The following is a 19,467-nucleotide window of genomic DNA, read 5'->3' as shown; positions in this document are numbered from 1 at the left end:
TCTGGTTCCGTACACACTTTTCCACTGTCACACTTGACTTGTCCTATTCTCTCACGTCTTATTCTGTCACATCTTATCCTCATACTCTTCACGTATTTGAAGAATGCCTTGGGGGTTTTCCTTAATCCTGTCCGCCAAGGCCTTCTCATGGCCTCTTCTGGCTCTGCTAATTTCGTTCTTAAGCTCCTTCCTGTTAGCCTTATAATTTTCTAGATCTCTATCATTACCTAGTTTTTTGAACCTTTCATAAGCTCTTCTTTTCTTCTTGACTAGATTTACAACAGCCTTTGTACACCACGGTTCCTGTACCCTACCATCCTTTCCCCCTCTCATTGGAACGTACCTATGCAGAACTCCACACAAATATCCCCTGAACATTTGCCATATTTCTTCCGTACATTTCCCGAAGAACTTCTGTTCCCAATTTATGCTTCCAACTTCCTGCCTGATAGCCTCATAGTTCTCCTTACTCTAATTAAACACATTCCTAACTTGTCTGTTCCTGTCCCCCTCCAATGCCATGGTAAAGGAGATAGAATTGTTATCACTATCTCCAAAATGCTCTCCCACTGAGAGATCTGACACCTGACCAGGTTAATTTCCCAATACCAGATCAAGTACAGCCTCTCCTCGTGTAGGCTTATCTACATATTGTGTCAAGAGACCTTGCTGAACACCTAACAAACTCCACCCCATCTAAACCCCTCACTCTAGGGACATGCCAATTGATATTTGGGAAATTAAAATCTCCCGCCACAACAACCCTGTTATTATTACACCTTTCCAGAATCTGTCTCCCTACTTGCTCCTTGATGTCCCTGTTGCTATTGAGTGGTCTATAAAAAACACCCAGTAGAGTTATTGACTCATTCCTGTTCCTAACTTTCACCCACAGAGACTTCGCAGTTATTTAGAGATACAGTGAGGAACCGGACCTTCTGGATCAATAAGCTGTAACCCACCTGTTTAACCCTAGCCTAATCACAGGATAACTTACAATGACTATTACCCTACTAACAGTACGAGCCGGAGCATTCAGACGTATCCCATGCAGTTCTTGGGGAGAATGTATGAAATCCTTACAGACAGCACTGGATTTGCACTCTGAACTCCGGAATGCCCTGAGCTGTAATAGTGTCATGCTAACCGCCACATTACCGTTGCTCCCCATGTTACCAGTGCATGTTATAAATACGTATATTTTTTGGGGTGACGCAGTTTCAGTGTGCAAGAGGGGTCAGAATCGAGTCGAAGAGTCACGCAACACAAAATCAGGCCTTTTGCACCACGGTATCCATGCTGGCCTACTGTGACCATTCTGGCCATCAAATATCCATCTAGCCCAGGTAAAGGATCACAACCTGAATCATCTCCCTCCATAGATGCTCCATCATCTACTGAGTTCCTTCGGTAGTTTCTATTTTGCTGCAGATTGCTGGATCCATCATCTCTTATGTTTCCGAGTAGCTACCTACACTAAAGTATATTTCGCAGTACTCAGTCCATTGCCTTCCATACCACAGTATCTCATCTGAATAGTTCTTAAGTCTTGTGACAGTATCTACCTTCACCAACAACTTGGACAGCGAGTTCCAAGTTTCAGCCGCTCCCTTTCGTAGATTAGCTTTAGTTGTCACGTGTACATTGAAGCATAGTTGTGTCAACAATGACCGACACAGTCTGAAGATGAGCTGGAGGCAGCCGGCAAGTGTGCTCCCGCCTCTGGCGTCAGTGTAGCATGCCTACAACTTACTAACCCTAACCGGCGTGTCTTTGGAATATGGGAAGAAACCAGAACACCGAGAGGAAGCCAATGTGGTCACGGATGGAATGTACAAACTCTTCACAGACAGCGGGAATTGAATCCCGATCTTTACGCTGTTACGGCACCAGCTACCTGCGTTCGGTTCCCACCGCTGCCTGTAAGCGTTTGTATTTTTTCTCAGTGACTGTGTGGGTTTCCTCCAGATACTCTGGTTTCCTCCAGCATTCCAAAGACATACAGATCAGTTAGTTAATTGGTCACATGGGTGTAATTGGGTGGTGCAGGCTCGTTGGGTCAGAAGGGCCTGTTGCTGTTACTGTATCTCTAAATAAAAATCAATAAATAAGTAACCAGTACACTACCATGCCTCCTTACTATGCCATGTTGCCTCTCCAAATCCCTCTTAAATCTCTCCGTTTACTATAAACCTATGCTCCTTGGTCACAGACCCATCTGCTGAGGGAGAAAGCTTCTCACTATTTACCCTTCATAATTTTGAATATTTCAGTCATGTCCCACCCCCCAACCACCTTTTTAGACCCATAGGAAACAAACTCAGCCTATCTGGTCTCTCTGCAAGGCTGAAATGCTCCATTCTAGGCAACATCCTTGTAGATCTTCTCTGCACTCTCTTCAGTGCAGTACTGACCATCCTAGAGTGGTAGAGCCATACAGCACAAAACAGGCCCTTTACCCCACTCTTCCATGATGACCTGTTAGATCCATTTAGCCCATATACACCTGAACCTTTCCTGTCTACATACTGATCCAAATGCTTTTGAATTGCTGTTACGTAGCAACCACAAATGCAAACAGTCCTCCAACCGTAAGAAGTACAGCACAGAAACAGACCTTTCGGCCCATCTAGTCTGAGCTGAACTGTTATTCTGCCTAGTCAAATTGGACCGCACCTGGATGATAGCCCTCCAAACCCCTACCATCCATGTACTTTCCTAAACTGCTCTTAAACCTTGCAACTGAACTTTCATCCACCACTTCCACTGGCAACTCATTCCACCCTCTCACCACCCTCTGAGTGAAGAAGTTCTCCTTCATGGTCCCTTTAAATATTTCACCTTTCACCTTTAACCCATGGCCTCTGGCTATAGTCCCACCCAACCTCAGAGGATAAAGCCTGCTTGCATTTAACCTATCTACACTCCTCATAATTTTGTATACCTCTATCAAGTCAACACTTATTTTCCTACACTCTAGAGAATAAAGTCCCAGCATATTCAACCTTTCTCAGTACCTCAGGTCTTCAAGTCCTGGCAACATACTTGCATTCCTTTGCACGCTTTCAATCTTATCGATATCTTTCCTGGAGTTTTAACATATTCAATCCTTCCCTATGAACCGCAGCCTCCATGTTCTTATATTCTGTCCTTCAATGCCATGAGTTTCAGTGATTTAAACCATAAGACCATAAGATATAGGATCAGAATTGGGCCATTTGGCCCATCGAGTCTGCTCTCCCATTTCATCATGGCTGTTCTATTTCCCTCTCAGCCCCAATCTCCTGCCTTCTCCCCATATTCCTTCGTGCCCTGACAAATCAAGAAACTATCAACCTCTAGCTTAAGTATACCCAATGGCTGCACAGCCACCTTTGACAACGAATTCCACAGATTTACCACTTTCTGGCCAAAGAAATTACTCCTTATCTCCGTTCTAAATGGCTGTCCCTCTATTCTGAGGCTATGTCCTCTGGCCTTAGGCTCCCCCTCCACCATAGGAAACATCCTCTCCACATCCACTCTTTTGAGGCCTTTCAACATTCGATAGGTTTGAATAAGATTCCCTTCCCCCCTGCCCCCATTCTTCTGAATTCCAGTGAGTACAGACTCAGGCCACCAAACGCTCCTCATATAGAAACATAGAAACATAGAAAATAGGTGCAGGAGTAGGCCATTCGGCCCTTCGAGCCTGCACCGCCATTTATTATGATCATGGCTGATCATCCAACTCAGAACCCCGCCCCAGCCTTCCCTCCATACCCCCTGACCCCTGTAGCCACAAGGGCCATATCTAACTCCCTCTTAAACATAGCCAATGAACTGGCCTCAACAGTTTGCTGTGGCAGAGAATTCCACAGATTCACCACTCTCTGTGTGAAGAAGTTTTTCCTAATCTCGGTCCTAAAAGGCTTCCCCTCTATCCTCAAACTGTGACCCCTCGTTCTGGACTTCCCCAACATCGGGAACAATCTTCCTGCATCTAGCCTGTCCAATCCCTTTAGGATATTATACGTTTCAATCAGATTCCCCCTCAATCTTCTAAATTCCAACGAGTACAAGCCCAGTTCATCCAGTCTTTCTTCATATGAAAGTCCTGCCATCCCAGGAATCAATCTGGTGAACCTTCTTTGTACTCCCTCTATGGCAAAGATGTCTTTCCTCAGATTAGGGGACCAAAACTGCACACAATACTCCAGGTGTGGTCTCACCAAGGCCTTGTACAACTGCAGTAGTACCTCCCTGCTCCTGTACTCGAATCCTCTCGCTATAAATGCCAGCATACCATTCGCCTTTTTCACCGCCTGCTGTACCTGCATGCCCACTTTCAATGACTGGTGTATAATGACACCCAGGTCTCGTTGCACCTCCCCTTTTCCTAATCGGCCACCATTCAGATAATAATCTGTTTTCCTATTTTTGCCACCAAAGTGGATAACTTCACATTTATCCACATTAAATTGCATCTGCCATGAGTTTGCCCACTCACCCAACCTATCCAAGTCACCCTGCATCCTCTTAGCATCCTCCTCACTGCTAACACTGCCACCCAGCTTCGTGTCATCCGCCAACTTGGAGATGCTGCATTTAATTCCCTCATCCAAGTCATTAATATATATTGTAAACAGCTGGGGTCCCAGCACTGAGCCTTGCGGTACCCCACTAGTCACCGCCTGCCATTCTGAAAAGGTCCCGTTTATTCCCACTCTTTGCTTCCTGTCTGCTAACCAATTCTCCACCCACACCAATACCTTACCCCCAATACCGTGTGCTTTAAGTTTGCACACTAATCTCCTGTGTGGGACCTTGTCAAAAGCCTTTTGAAAATCCAAATATACCACATGGTTCTCCCCTATCCACTCTACTAGTTACATCCTCAAAAAATTCTATGAGATTTGTCAGACATGATTTTCCTTTCACAAATCCATGCTGACTTTGTCCGATCATTTCACCGCTTTCCAAATGTGCTGTTATCACATCCTTGATAACTGACTCCAGCAGTTTCCCCACCACCGACGTTAGGCTAACCGGTCTATAATTCCCCGGTTTCTCTCTCCCTCCTTTTTTAAAAAGTGGGGTTACATTAGCCACCCTCCAATCCTCAGGAACTAGTCCAGAATCTAACGAGTTTTGAAAAATTATCACTAATGCATCCACTATTTCTTGGGCTACTTCCTTAAGCATTCTAGGATGCAGACCATCTGGCCCTGGGATTTATCTGCCTTCAATCCCTTCAATTTACCTAACACCACTTCCCTACTAACATGTATTTCACTCAGTTCCTCCATCTCACTGGACCCTCTGTCCCTTACTATTTCTGGAAGATTATTTATGTCCTCCTTAGTGAAGACAGAACCAAAGTAATTATTCAATTGGTCTGCCATGTCCTTGCTCCCCATAATCAATTCACCTGTTTCTGTCTGCAGGGGACCTACATTTGTCTTTACCAGTCTTTTCCTTTTTACATATCTATAAAAGCTTTTACAGTCCGTTTTTATGTTCCCCGCCAGTTTTCTCTCATAATCTTTTTTCCCCTTCCTAATTAAGCCCCTTGTCCTCCTCTGCTGAACTCTGAATTTCTCCCAGTCCTCAGGTGAGCCACTTTCTCTGGCTAATTTGTATGCTACTTCTTTGGAATTGATACTATCCCTAATTTCTCTTGTCAGCCACGGGTGCACTACCTTCCTTGACTTATTCTTTTGCCAAACTGGGATGAACAATTGTTGTAGTTCATCCATGCAACCTTTAAATGCTTGCCATTGCATATCCACCGTCAATCCTTTAAGTGTCATTTGCCAGTCTATCTTAGCTAATTCACGTCTCATACCTTCAAAGTTACCCCTCTTTAAGTTCAGAACCTTTGTTTCTGAATTAACTATGTCACTCTCCATCTTAATGAAGAATTCCACCATATTATGGTCACTCTTACCCAAGGGGCCTCTCACGACAAGATCGCTAATTAACCCTTCCTCATTGCTCAAAACCCAGTCCAGAATAGCCTGCTCTCTAGTTGGTTCCTCGACATGTTGGTTCAAAAAACCATCCCGCATACATTCCAAGAAATCCTCTTCCTCAGCACCTTTACCAATTTGGTTCACCCAGTCTACATGTAGATTGAAGTCACCCATTATAACTGCTGTTCTTTTATTGCACACATTTCTAATTTCCTGTTTAATACCATCTCCGACCTCACTACTACTGTTAGGTGGCCTGTACACAACTCCCACCAGCGTCTTCTGCCCCTTAGTGTTACGCAGCTCTACCCATATCGATTCCACATCTTCCCGGCTTATGTCCTTCCTTTCTATTGCGTTAATCTCTTCTTTAACCAGCAACGCCACCCCACCTCCCCTTCCTTCATGTCTATCCCTCCTGAATATTGAATATCCCTGAACGTTGAGCTCCCATCCCTGGTCACCCTGGAGCCATGTCTCTGTGATCCCAACTATATCATAATCATTAATAACAATCTGCACTTTCAATTCATCCACCTTATTACGAATGCTCCTTGCATTGACACATAAAGCCTTCAGGCGCTCTTTTACAACTCTGACGAGCCTTCCTATCCCAGAATAATGTTCGTGAACCTCCTCTCTAATGTTAGCACAATCTTTCTTAGATAGGGGGCCCAAGAATGCTCGCAATGCTCCAAGTGGATATACTGGTTAAATAGCTCCCTCAATGCCATGAGTTTCACTGATCAGAGTTCCAGTGCGAGATCCGAGCTTCACATTGGCATGTCTTTGTGTTTCAGACTAACTTGCATTATCACCAATTTTTTTCCCCCAGCGTTTTGTTAATTTCTCCAATTATTTAATGGGTTTTTTTTTGCTTGATGCGATTTGTAAAAGAACTTTGCTCTTCCAATTGTTTTTCTGTAGGTGTAGGAATGAAATTAACTGATGTTGGAATAGCAACATGTCAAAAGGGGTAAGTGAAGAAAAGAAAGGGTTGTTGTATAGAGCAGCTTATTCTCTGTATCTGATTGCTGATGCTTCAATAACCCTTTCTCTGTTGCTAGGCAAAGACAGAGTATTGCCAGTAATCATCAGAGATTCTGCAGATGCTGAGAATCTTAAGCATGAGCAACACACATCAAATGCTGGAGGAACTCAGCTGGTCAGGCAGCGTCTATAGAGGGGAGTTGTTGCTCAGGCCAAGACACTTCATCAGCACTCCTGATGAGTGGTCTCAGCTCAAGCAGGGGTTCCCAATCTGGGGTCCACGGACCCCTTGGTTAATGGTAAGAGGCCATCGCATTAAAAAGGTTGGGAACCCCTGGACCAGCCAGAATCAGAATCAGGTTTAATATTACCAGCATATGTCGTAAAATTTGTTAAGTCAATTGTTTATTCCTCTCCAGAGACGCTGCCTGACATGTTGAGTTCCTCCGGCATTTTGTGTGTGTTACTAGTAATTTTACTCTGTATAATTTGGGATGAAGATCTCAACCTGAGTTAGTAAATTATAACCTTTAGTTATTAGAATAAAAACAATAATTTCACAAGTTTTAGTCTTTTGTATAGATTCATTGAAGAAATCCTCTACTTTCATGCAGTGGTTCCCAATCTGGTAGGGGCCCATGGTATAAAAAAGGTTGTTTTTTGGGTGCACAGTTGTCATGAACCATACAGATACACAGGCATATTGTAGTGTGTTGACCTTGAACACACAACTCAAATGCTGTTTCCTCAAAGCCTACTGTAGCAAGCTGTGAAACTGAACGATATGTTTCTGTAATCAGAACAAATATTTTTATGAGATCTTACTGGACTTTTTTAAAAACTTAACTGATGCACTGGAAAATAAAGAATCTCCCTTCCCACCTGATCTAATGTGCTATCAATCATTGATATGACATCCCATACCTGATATTTGATGTCTGATATTTGATGTCTGACCCTTGATACATTTTAAAATAACCTAACAAACCTTCCACCAGCAAAGCCAATTACTTAAGAGTTATAGAGTCAGAGAACACCACAGCACAGAAACAGGCCTTTTGGCCCTACTAGTCCACGCTGGACTATTATTCTGCCTAATCCCATCGACCGTCACCCTTGAGCGTAGCCTTCCATACCCTTCTCACTCATGTACATATCCAAACTTCTCTCAGACGTTGAAATTGAACCCACAACCACCACTTCCACTGGCAGTTAGTTTCACACTCTCACCACCCTCTGGGTGAAGAAATTGCCCCTCATATTCCCCTTAAATATTGCAAAGAAAGGTTGACAATAAACATTGATTACCAGCATTACCCATGTTTGGAGGAAAATTCTAAAATTTGGTACTTCACCTAATCAAAGGACCTCCAGCACCCAGGGCATGCCCTTTTCTCGCTGTTGCCATCAGGCAGGAGGTACAGAAGCCTGAAGGCACACACTCAGCGATTCAGGAACAGCTTCGTCCCCTCTGCCATTTGATTCCTAAATGGACACTGAGCCCTTGGACACTACCTCACTTTTTTAATATATAGTATTTCTGTTTTTCGCACAATTTTTAATCTGTTCAATATACGTATACTGTAATTGATTTGGTTATTTATTTTTTATTATTATTATTTTATTTTGTGTTTATTCTCTTCTATATTATGCATTGCATTGAACTGCTGCTGCTGTTAACAAATTTCACATCACATGCCGGTGATAATAAACCTGATTCTGATTCAAATGTTGGCAGTTCCACATATTTTCATTCTATTTTGTACAACTTATCTGCAGTTCTTTTGCATATACAATACTGTGCAAAAGTCTTAGGCACCCTAGATTTTTTATATAGTTTCAGGTGGTACAGCCTCCACAGACCCCTGATCTCAACATCATCGAGGCTGTCTGGTTTTACCTGGAGAGACAGAAGCAAGTGAGATAGCTAAAGTCTGCAGAAGAACTGTGACAGGTTCTCCAAGATGCTTGGAACAATTTAACCAGCCTTGGGAGTGCTTGTGTATGAATCGCAGAATGTTGGCTTGCAGGTACAACAGGTTATTAAGAAGGCAAACGGAATGTTGGCCTTCATTGCTAGAGGGATTGAATTCAAGAGCAGGGAGGTCATGCTGCAACTATACAGGGTACTGTTGAGGCCGCACCTGGAGTATTGTGTGCAGTTCTGGTTTCCATACTTGAGGAAGGATATACTGGCTTTGGAGGCAATGCAGAGGAGGTTCACCAGGTTCATTCCAGAGATGAAGGGGTTAACGTATGAGGAGCGATTGAGTCGCCTGGGACTATATTCTCTGGAATTCAGAAGAATGAGGGGGGATCTTATAGAAACATACAAAATTTTGAAAGGGATAGCTAAGATAGAAGTAGGAATGTTGTCTCCATTGGTAGGTGAGACTAGAACTAGGGGACATTGCCTCAAGACTCAGGGGAGAAGATTTAGGACGGAGATGAGGAGAAACTGTTTTTCCCAGAGAGTTGTGAATCTGTGGAATTCTCTGCCAGGGAAGCAGTTGAGGCTTCTTCCCTAAATATATTTAAGATACAGTTAGATACGTTTTTACATAGTAAGAGAATTAAGGGTTTATGGGGAAAAGGCAGATAGATAGAGCTGAGTTTATGGACAGCTCAGCCACGATCTTATTGAATGGCGGGGCAGGCTCGATGGGCCGGATGGCCGACTCCTGCTCCTATTTCTTATGTTCTTCTGTATGTTCAGCTGATTTTTTAATAAAACTGCAGGACAGTGTACCTGAGGGAATTGAATCAGTTTTAAAGTCAAAAGGTGGTCACACCAAATATTGACTTGATTTAGTTTTTTACTGCTAACTGCACTTTGTAGTAATTTTTTTGATATTTGGAAACTTTTCATTATTTTTGAAAGCATCTTTGCTTTACAGAATATTTTTACAAGTGCCTAAGATTTCTGTGCAGAACTGTATATGACAGGATTATAATTCTAATTAAAATTTCACCTCCTTTCAGCCCAGATATAACCAGTAAATAATTGAACTAGTAATTCTAACATGTCTGATGTTCATGTATTCACATAATATAATACACATTAAAAATGTTAGGAATATAGATTGGAACATTCTCCAAAGTGTAGTACTTCCTCTCGAGGGATCCCGCATCTTACACATTGATGTACAGTACATAAATAATGAGGTAAGAACTCATTTGTATGTGTGGTATACAAATCCATCTGCTAACAGTAACCCCACTGTAGAACATAGAAGATTACATCACAGTACAGACCCTTCGCCCACAATGTTGTGCCGACCCTTTAACCTACACCAAGACCAATCTAACCCTTCCCACCCACATACCCCTCCATCTTTCTTTTATCCAAGTACCTATCTAAGAATCTCTTACATATTGTTAATGTATCTGCCTTCACCACCACCTCCGGCAGTGTGTTTCAAACACCTACTGCTCTCTGTGTAAAAACCCTGTGGTAGTTGTCCATCATGTCCGACATTGGCAGGGAACCTGTGTGGGGGAGTTTTTAAAGTGGAAAAGCCATTGCACTGAGGCAGTTCCACTCCTGTGTCCTCAGAAGTCCAGGTCCAGTGCTACAAACTAGCATCACAAATTGGGGTCTTGCTTGGTTGCAGTGGATGCTCTGTAGAGCGTTATAATGCCACCTTCCTGGCAATTCGTTCTCACTGTAGGTCTCACTCACTCTGTCCACTGTAGCTGACCTCGCATGCTAGGCTAGGTATGTCCCTATCTCACCAGGGTATGAGGCCGCTGGCTACCCTCACCTGTTTTAGACTACCTGTTGAAGAGGTGTAACCAGAGATGCTACCACTCCCCTGGATACCCCGTATACCCCTCTCCCCTAAACTTTCTACTTAATGCCTTGAAGTTATGTCCCCTTGTATTAACCATCTCCACCCTGGGAAAAGGGACAAAGTATAAAAATAGAAATCATGGGAGGATGTTTAAATATTGTCCAGAAAAATCAAATGCAAGGGTGGCCCAGATGAGGAGTTCATAGGTTTTCAGGATTAATTTCTTAGACTTGGCACTTTATGGAGCTAAACAAAGGGATTGTTATTTGAGCCCAGGTATTGTGCAACAAGATAGGATTAATAAATAACCCCATTATGAAGACATGCCTAGGTTACAGTGAACAAAATACGACAAAATTTTTCATTCAGCTTTCGGAGGGAGGACTACTCCAAAACAAGTAGTTTAAACTTAACCATAAATAAATATAGGGGTATGGAAGCAGATATAGCCAAAGTGAACTGAAAAATTCACAAAGTTGGATTGTTCCAGACACGCAGAATAGATTCTTTCCAGTTATTTTAGCAACGAAAGCACGTACCACCAGGCTGAAGGACAGCTTCTGCCCTGCTATTGAATGGTTCCCTACTATGGAAAAAATTGGACTCTTGACCTCACACAAGTTACAAGTTAATATTAAAATAATTTGCACTTAGAGTAGTTCAGGTTTAGCAAAGTTTTCAGAAGGGAAATACTCCTTGGCGACCTAATATTTTGAAGATATAACAGTCCTGTGGATAAAGAGCAGCTGGGGTCACAGAATCATGGAGAAGTCCTAACCTATTCACCCCTTCCTCATATCTCAGGTCCTCCAGTCCTGGCAACATCCATGTAAATTTTCTTCGTACTTTTTCAACCTTACTTGCATCTTTCCTGTAGGTAGGTGACCAAATTAGGCCTCACTAATGTCTTACGTGATTTCAACATAACATCTCATCTCCCTTACTCAATAAAGTTGCTGGTGAACGCAGCGGGCTAGCATTCACCAGCAACTTTGATGTGTGTTGCTTGAATTTCCAGCATCTGCAGAATTCCTGTTGTTCCTGTACTCAATACTCTGATTTGCGAAGGCCAATGTGCCAAAAGCTTTCTTTACAAAAAATACATAGTTTGCCCTATAGATTTCTAAAATGCATTTGAAAGGAGTCACATCAAAGATTAATCCAAAAAAATAAAAGTCCATGGTGTATGAGAGATTATCATGATAAAAGATTAACTAGCTAACAGAAAGTAGACCTAAGTTGGCCCCTTCTCTCTGTTTGGTAAAATGATAACTGTGGTATGCCATGGGGATCAGTTCTGGGGGGATTAACATCTATAATCTCTGGTAAATAACTTGAGTAAAGGCATTAAAAGGCATGGTTTTTAAATTTGCTGATTACACAAAGGCAGGTGGGAAAGTAAGTTGTGAAGTGGACACGAAGAGGCTACTAAGAGATTGGGTAAGGGGCAAAATCTAGCAAATAAAGTAGGAGATGTGATTTTTTTTCTTCTTGGCAGAAACTTTCTTTTTAAAAAAAAGCATTATATGTAAATTATGAGCAGGTACAAAATTCTGAGATTTAGCCTGGGGGTCCTGGTGCATGACTTGCAAAGGTCGAGCATGCAGGTGTAGCGAGTAATTTGGAAAGCTAACTGATTGGTATTCAAAATGATGAGAGGTGTAGATATGGTAAAGGTAGAGGTATACAAACAAAAGATAGAGGCTTCTTCCCTTTTGCCATCTGATTACTGAATGAACATTGAACTCATGAACATTGCCTCACTGCATTTTTATTTCCTATTTTTGCACTATTTATTTAACTATTATATATATATTTCACAGTATTTTCTCTCTATTATCATGTATTGCATTGTACCATTGCTGCAAAGTTAACAAATTTCATGACAAATAACAGTGATATTAAACCTGATTCTGAATTACAAAATTGTGAGGGGTATAGATAGAGTAAATGCAAGCAGGTGTTTTCCACTGAGGTTGGGTGGGACTACAAGTAGGGGTCATGAGTTAAGGGTTAAAGGTGAGAAGTTTAAGGGGAAACTGAGGGGAACCTTATTTGCTCAGAGAGTGGTGAGAGTGTGGAACGGGTTGCCAGCACAAGAGGTGCATGCAAACTCAATCGACATTTAAGAGAAGCTTGGATTGGTACAAGGATAGTAGGAGAATGGAGGGCTATCGTCCCGGGGCAGGTTGATAGGAGTAGGCAGTTTAAATAGTTCAGTACGGACTAGATGAGCCAAAGGGCCTGTTTCTATGCTGTACTGTACTTCTCTATGACTCTATGACTGTTATTAATTAATACTGTGGGAAATTAATATAAAAATAATAAAATCATGCTTGAGTGGCATGGCTGATTGGTGAGACCACCTCTGGAGTACTATGACTCAAGAGATTCTGCAGATGTTGGAAATTTTGAGCAACACCAAAAATGCTGGAAGAATTCAACAGGCCAGGCAGCATCAACGGAGGGGAATGAACAGTCAAATTTTCAGGCTAAGATCCAAGATCAGGACTTCATTAATATAGATGTTTTTAAAACTTTTTGAATTCTGCTGGAGAAGAGCAAAACTGAACATGCCATTCTCTCAGATGAACAGCCATCAAAGGCCATCCAGAGTTCAGATTGGGAAATGTGTTTTTGTGGAACTCTCTGAGGGATAATTTAGGCCAGTTCTCTTCCCATTAGAAGTGCAACAGCGCCTTATAGTGACAGCTATATGCTATTACAAGTAGAGCTATAATGTTTTAAAGAAACTCCGGTTGGCGGAACTGGTTCTCACACTTAATAACTTCTCTTTTGGCTCTTCCCACTTTCTTCAGACTAAGGGTGTAGCTATGGGAATTCGCATGGGACCCAGCTACGCCCACCTCTTCGTTGGTTATGTGGAACAGTCTGTGCTCCAAACCTATTCTGGTACTGCTCCCCAACTTTTCCTTTTCCTTCAGTACATTGACGACTACATTGGTGCTGCTTCCTGCACCCATGCTGAGCTCGCCAATTTCATCGACTTTACTTCAAACTTCCACCCAGCCCTCAAATTCACTTGCTCTATCTCGGACACTTCTCTCCCCTTTCTCGATGTCTCGGCCTCCATCTCTGGAGACAGACTGTCCACTGACATCTTCTACAAGCCCACTGACTCTCATAACTACCTTGACAATACCTCTTCCCACCCCACCACATGCAAAAATGCCATTCCCTATTCCCAGTTCCTCCGTCTCCACCGCATCTGCTCTGAGGATGAGACTTTCCATTCCAGGACATCTCAAATGTCCTCTTTCCTTAAGGATCATGGTTTCCCTTCTACCGTCATCAATGATGCCCTCACCCGCATCTCCTCCATTTCCCGCACTTCGGCCCTCACCCCATCCTCCCGCAACCACAACAGGGACAGAGTTCCCCTTGTCCTCACCTACCACCCCACCAGCCTCCGGATCCAGCACATTATCCTCTGCAACATCCGCCACCTTCAACAGGACCCCACCACTAAGCACATCTTTCCCTCTCCACCCCTCTCCGTTTTCCACAGGGATCGGTCCCTCCGTGACTCCCTTATCCGCACGTCCATCCCCACTGATCTCCCACCCGGTACTTATCCCTGTAAGCGTAAGTGCTACACTTGTCCCTACACCTCATCTCTTGCAACCATTCAGGGCCGCAAACAGTCCTTCCAGGTGAGACAACATTTCACTTGTGAGTCTGTTGGGGTCATCTATTGCATCTGGTGCTCCCAGTGCGGCCTCCTCTACATCGGTGAAACCCGATGCAGATTGGGGGACCGCTTCGTTGAGCACCTCCACTCCGTCCTCCACAACAGACAGGATCTCCCGGTGGCCACCCACTTCAACTCTGCTTCCCACTCCCATTCAGATATATCCATACATGGCCTCCTCTACTGCCATGATGAGGCTAAACTCAGGTTGGAGGAGCAACACCTCAAATACCGTCTAGGTAGTCTCTAGCCCCTTGGTATGAACATAGAATTCTCCAACTTCCGGTAATTCCCTCCACCTCCCTTCCTCTATCCCTGTTTCACTCTACCCCCTCCCCCAGCTGGCTATAACCTACCTCATGGTTCCGCCTCCTTCTTTTACCACCCATTGTTTTCAGGGCTATGACGTCAATGCTTCCCCTCCCCCACCCCTTTGTCTTTCAAATTGCTGGTCTTTCAACTGAAGCTACAAGCATTCTCCAAATCCTTCCCCATCTTTCATTCTTCAGTCCTGACGAAGGGTTCCGGCCCAAAACGTCGACTCATTGTTTCTAACTGATGCTGCCCGACCTGCTGAGTTCATCCAGCGTACTGAAAGTGTCGCTTTGATCACAGCATCTGCAGATTATTTTGTGTTTAAAATTTTTAAAGATGCAAGTCTTCTGTAAGACAACACTTCTGACCCAATCTGATAAGTTCGAAAAGTTTCCAGGTCTACACATCTCAACACCACAAGGATTTAACAGCTGGGTCAGTGCACAGATTGCTTTTCCAAACAAATTTATCTGCTATAATAAAAGGTAATTTTAAAACAAAAGATATTTTAGATCATGTTGCAAACTTGTTGTTTTGCAGCAGCAGTACAGCGCAATACATAAAATGTATAATTTATAATAAAAATATATATATAAAAGAAAAAGTAAATAAATAATACAAAAATAGAGATGGGTTTATTACCTGTTCAGAAATCTAATGGCTGAGGAGAAGAAGCTGTTCCTAAATCATTGAGTGTGTGTCTTCAAGCTCCTGTACCTCCTCTCTGATTGTAGTGATAAGAAGTCATGTCCTGGATGGTGAGGATCCTTAATGATGGACACTGCGTTGCTGAGACCTTGTCTTTTGAAGATGTCCTCAATGGTGGGAAGGCTTGTGCTCATGGTGGAGCTGGCTGAGTTTACAAACCTTTAATTCTGTTCAGTGGCCCCTCCATACCTGCTGGATTGGACAGTCCACTGTATAACATTTGGTATGAAGGTATAGGTATGGAATTGGGTAAATGAAAGCCAAGCAAAAAATAGATCGAGATTGGTGTGGCTGCGGAGGTTAGGATATCACTGACAGGCCCCATAAATTGTAATCTAATATCACGTTTATTTTTTCTCAGGTACAAAGGATTTAAGGGAAACTGTTCTGTTTCCTTTATTGACCAGTTCAAAGCTCTTCATCAGTGTAATATATACTGTAAAATTATGGGTCTGAAATCTCTGAACTTGTCTCAACACAAGCCCAGGAGGAATCCACCGATGAAGACACCACTGAAAAAAGCAGCCCCAGGTTCAGCAAAGAAAATGCTAGTGAGCCCAACAAACACAGTAAGGAACTTTACGTCTCAGGCGCAAAGCATTCCTGGAGACAGAAGCATACACAAATACTTATAATACCTGGAATCATTCATTTCTGCTTCCTTTTGAGCTTTGTATCTTTTAACTATTGTAATAAAGTACATAATTTTCAGCGACAGTGCTTTTTGTCAATTTTATTAAAAAATTACATGTCTGACATTTAAGAGACTACTGGACAGGTATATGGAGGAATTTAAGGTGGGGGTGTTATATGGGAGGCAGGATTTAAGGGTTGGCACAACATTGTGGGCTGAAGGGCCTGTACTGTGCTGTAATGTTCTATGTTCTATTAACTCTATCAATCCCACAGTAGGAGTGATGGGAACACAAGGCAAAGAAGTTAAATGTGCCACTCATTTCAGTTCTACTTCCCATTCTCATTCTGACATGTCAGTCCATGGCCTCCTCTACTGTCACAATGAGACCTCACTCAGGTTGGAAGAGCAACACCTTGTATTCTATGTGGGTAGCCTCCAACCTGATGGCGTGAGCAACGATTTCTCGAACTTCTGGTAATTGCCCCCCCGCCCCCACCAGCATTCCCCATACCTGTTTCCCTCTCACATCTTACCTGGCCATAACCTCCCTCTGGTGCTCCTCCCCCTTCCCTTTCTTCCATGGTCTTCTGTCCTCTCCTATCAGATTTCCCGTCCTCCATCCCTGTATCTCTTTCACCAATCAATTTCCCAGCCCTTTACTTCATCCCTCCCCCTCCCATTCACCTATCACCTGCCACCTTGTACTTCTTATTCCCTTCCCCCGCATCTTCTTACTCTGACTCCTTCCCATTCCTTTCCAGTCTTGATGAAGGGTCTCAGTCTGCAACGTCGACTGTTTACTCTTTTCCGTAGATGCTGCCTGACCTGCTGAGTTCCTCCAGCATTGTGTGTGTGTGTGTTGTTTTGGATTTCCAGCATCTGCAGATTTTCTTATGTTTGTAAACAACATACTAGTTTTTCCTGGGGCTACCTCTGAGAGTATTAGATCAGTGAACATGCATCCTTCTAGTTCTGAAGCATAATAACTTCGCTTGTAGATTGGACTTAAGTGTTGCAATCTGAGTTGTTGTCTGCTTAGAACCTGCTCTCTCATCTTCAGATTCCAATCCCAATGACTTCATTGGAATATAGAACATGGAACACTACAGCACAGTACAGGCCCTTCATCCCACAACGATGTGCTGACCTTTTAACCTTCTGAGACGGGTTCCCAATCTTTATTGTGCCATGGAGCCTTACTATTAACCGAGGGGTCCATGGACCCCAGGTTGGAAACCCCTGCTGTAAGATCAATTTAACCCTTCCCTCCTATATCACTCTCCATTTTTCTTTCACCCATGTGCCTATCTAAGAGTTTATTAAATGTCCCTAATGTGTCTGCCTCTACCACCAGCCTTAGCAGGGCATTCCATAAACTCACCACTCTTTGTGTAAAAAAACTTACCTCTGACATTCCCCCCCCCCCCACTCCCCACACCCCATACTTTGCTCCAATCATCTTCAAATTATGTTCCCTGCTATTAACTATTTCCACCCTGGGAAAAGGTCTCTGCCTATCCAGTCAATCTACGCCCCTTATCTTGTACGCTTCTATCTGGTCACCTCTCATCCTCCTTCACTCCAGAGGAGGGCTCCAGCACGCTCAACCTTTTCTCATAAGACATGCCCTCTAATCCAGGCAGCATCCTGCTAAATCTCCTCTGCAGTGGGCTCACTGAAGCCTTCACATCCCTCCTATAATGGTGTGATCAGATCTACAATTGCTACCAGTTCTTGCAAAGCTATATTGGTTCTATTTTACTGAGTGCACCTCTTAATTTTATTTTCTTGCTTCTTTAAAAAAAACAGGCCCTTTGCCCCATCTAGTCTGTACCAAACCATGTAAACTGCCTACCGCCATTGACCTGCAGCAGTACCATAGCCCTCCCTACCCCTACCTTCCATGTACCTATTCAAACTTCTCTAAAATGTTGAAATCGAGCTCGCATGCGCCACTTGTGGTGGCAGCTCATTCCACACTCTCACGACCCTCTGAGTGAAGAAGTTTCCCCTCATCTTCACCTTAAACTCTTCACCTTTCACCCTCAACCCAGGACCTGAGTGGAAAAAGTCTGCTGGCATTTACCCTATCAATACCCCTCATAATTTTGTACACCTCTCAAATCTGCTCTCAGTCTTCTTCATCTAGTTATCTAGTCCTCTGCATCTGGTAGTTTGCTGCAAAGTTTAGATTACAGATTTGCATTCTCTTCTGGTTTAGTTGGAAACACCGGAGCTGCTCCCTTCCTTCATCGTCCTTGCTTCTTATTTATTCTTTAAAAAAAAGCGATCTTGTTTCCATGTGATTAGTTTCATCTTGATCATGGACAAGGATAGATCTGGTCCTAGGGTTGAGGTTCTGAACTGGAAGAAGGCCAAATTTGAAGAAATAAGAAAGGATCTAAAAAGCGTGGATTGGGACAGATTGTTCTCTGGCAAAGATGTGATCGGTAGGTGGGAAGCCTTCAAAGGAGAAATTTTGAGAGTGCAGAGCTTGGATGTTCCTGTCAGGATTAAAGGCAAAGAGAATAGGAATAAGGAACCTTGGTTCTCAGGGGATATTGGGACTCTGATAAAGAAGAAGAGAGAGCTGTATGACATGTATAGGAAACGGAGTAAATAAGGTGGTCGAGGAGTATAAAAAGTGCAAGAAAATACTTAAGAAAGAAATCAGGAGGGCTAAAAGAAGACATGAGGTTGCCTTGGCAGTCAAAGTGAAGGATAATACAAAGAGCTTTTACAGGTATATTAAGTGTAAAAGGATTGTAAGGGATAAAATTGATCCTCTTGAAGATCAGAGTGGTCGGCTATGTGCGGAACCAAGAGAAATAGGGGAGATCTTAAATGGTTTTTTTGCGTCTGTATTTACTAAGGAAACTGGCATGAAGTCTATGGAATTCAGGGAAACAGGTAGTGAGATCATGGAAACTGTACAGATTGAAAAGGAGGGGGAGCTTGCTATCTTGAGGCAAATTAAAGTGGATAAATCCCCGGGACCTGACAGGGTGTTCCCTCGGACCTTGAAGGAGACTAGTGTTGAAATTGCGGGGGCCCTGGCAGATATATTTAAAATGTCGGTGTCTACGGGTGATGTGCCGGAGGATTGGAGAGTGGCTCATGTTGTTCCGTTGTTTAAAAAAGGATCGAAAAGTAATCCGGGAAATTATAGGCCAGTAAGTTTGACGTCGGTAGTGGGTAAGTTATTGGAGGGAGTACTAAGAGACAGAATCTACAAGCATTTGGATAGACAGGGACTTATTAGGGAGAATCAACATGGCTTTGTGCATGGTAGGTCATGTTTGACCAATCTATTGGAGTTTTTTGAGGAGGTTACCAGGAAAGTGGATGAAGGGAAGG

General features: G+C 43.1%; 1 protein-coding gene across 3 annotated transcripts in view; it reads left to right on the top strand.

The window, feature by feature from the left end:
• Nucleotides 1-16,184, top strand: part of alpk2 (alpha-kinase 2) — a 94,882-nt gene extending 78,698 nt beyond the window's left edge. For all 3 annotated transcript variants that reach the window (XM_063042696.1, XM_063042694.1, XM_063042695.1), the window contains 2 exons: nt 6,882-6,930; nt 15,835-16,184. In XM_063042696.1, coding sequence (XP_062898766.1) covers nt 6,882-6,930; nt 15,835-16,108 — 323 coding nt within the window. In that variant the 3' untranslated portion in view covers nt 16,109-16,184. The remainder of the gene's footprint in view (nt 1-6,881; nt 6,931-15,834) is intronic.
• Nucleotides 16,185-19,467: the final 3,283 nt, after the last annotated feature.

The sequence above is a fragment of the Mobula hypostoma genome, chromosome 3 (assembly GCF_963921235.1).
Source record: "Mobula hypostoma chromosome 3, sMobHyp1.1, whole genome shotgun sequence".
Taxonomy (NCBI): domain Eukaryota; kingdom Metazoa; phylum Chordata; class Chondrichthyes; order Myliobatiformes; family Myliobatidae; genus Mobula; species Mobula hypostoma.
This window is presented reverse-complemented; position numbering and strand designations above follow the sequence as displayed.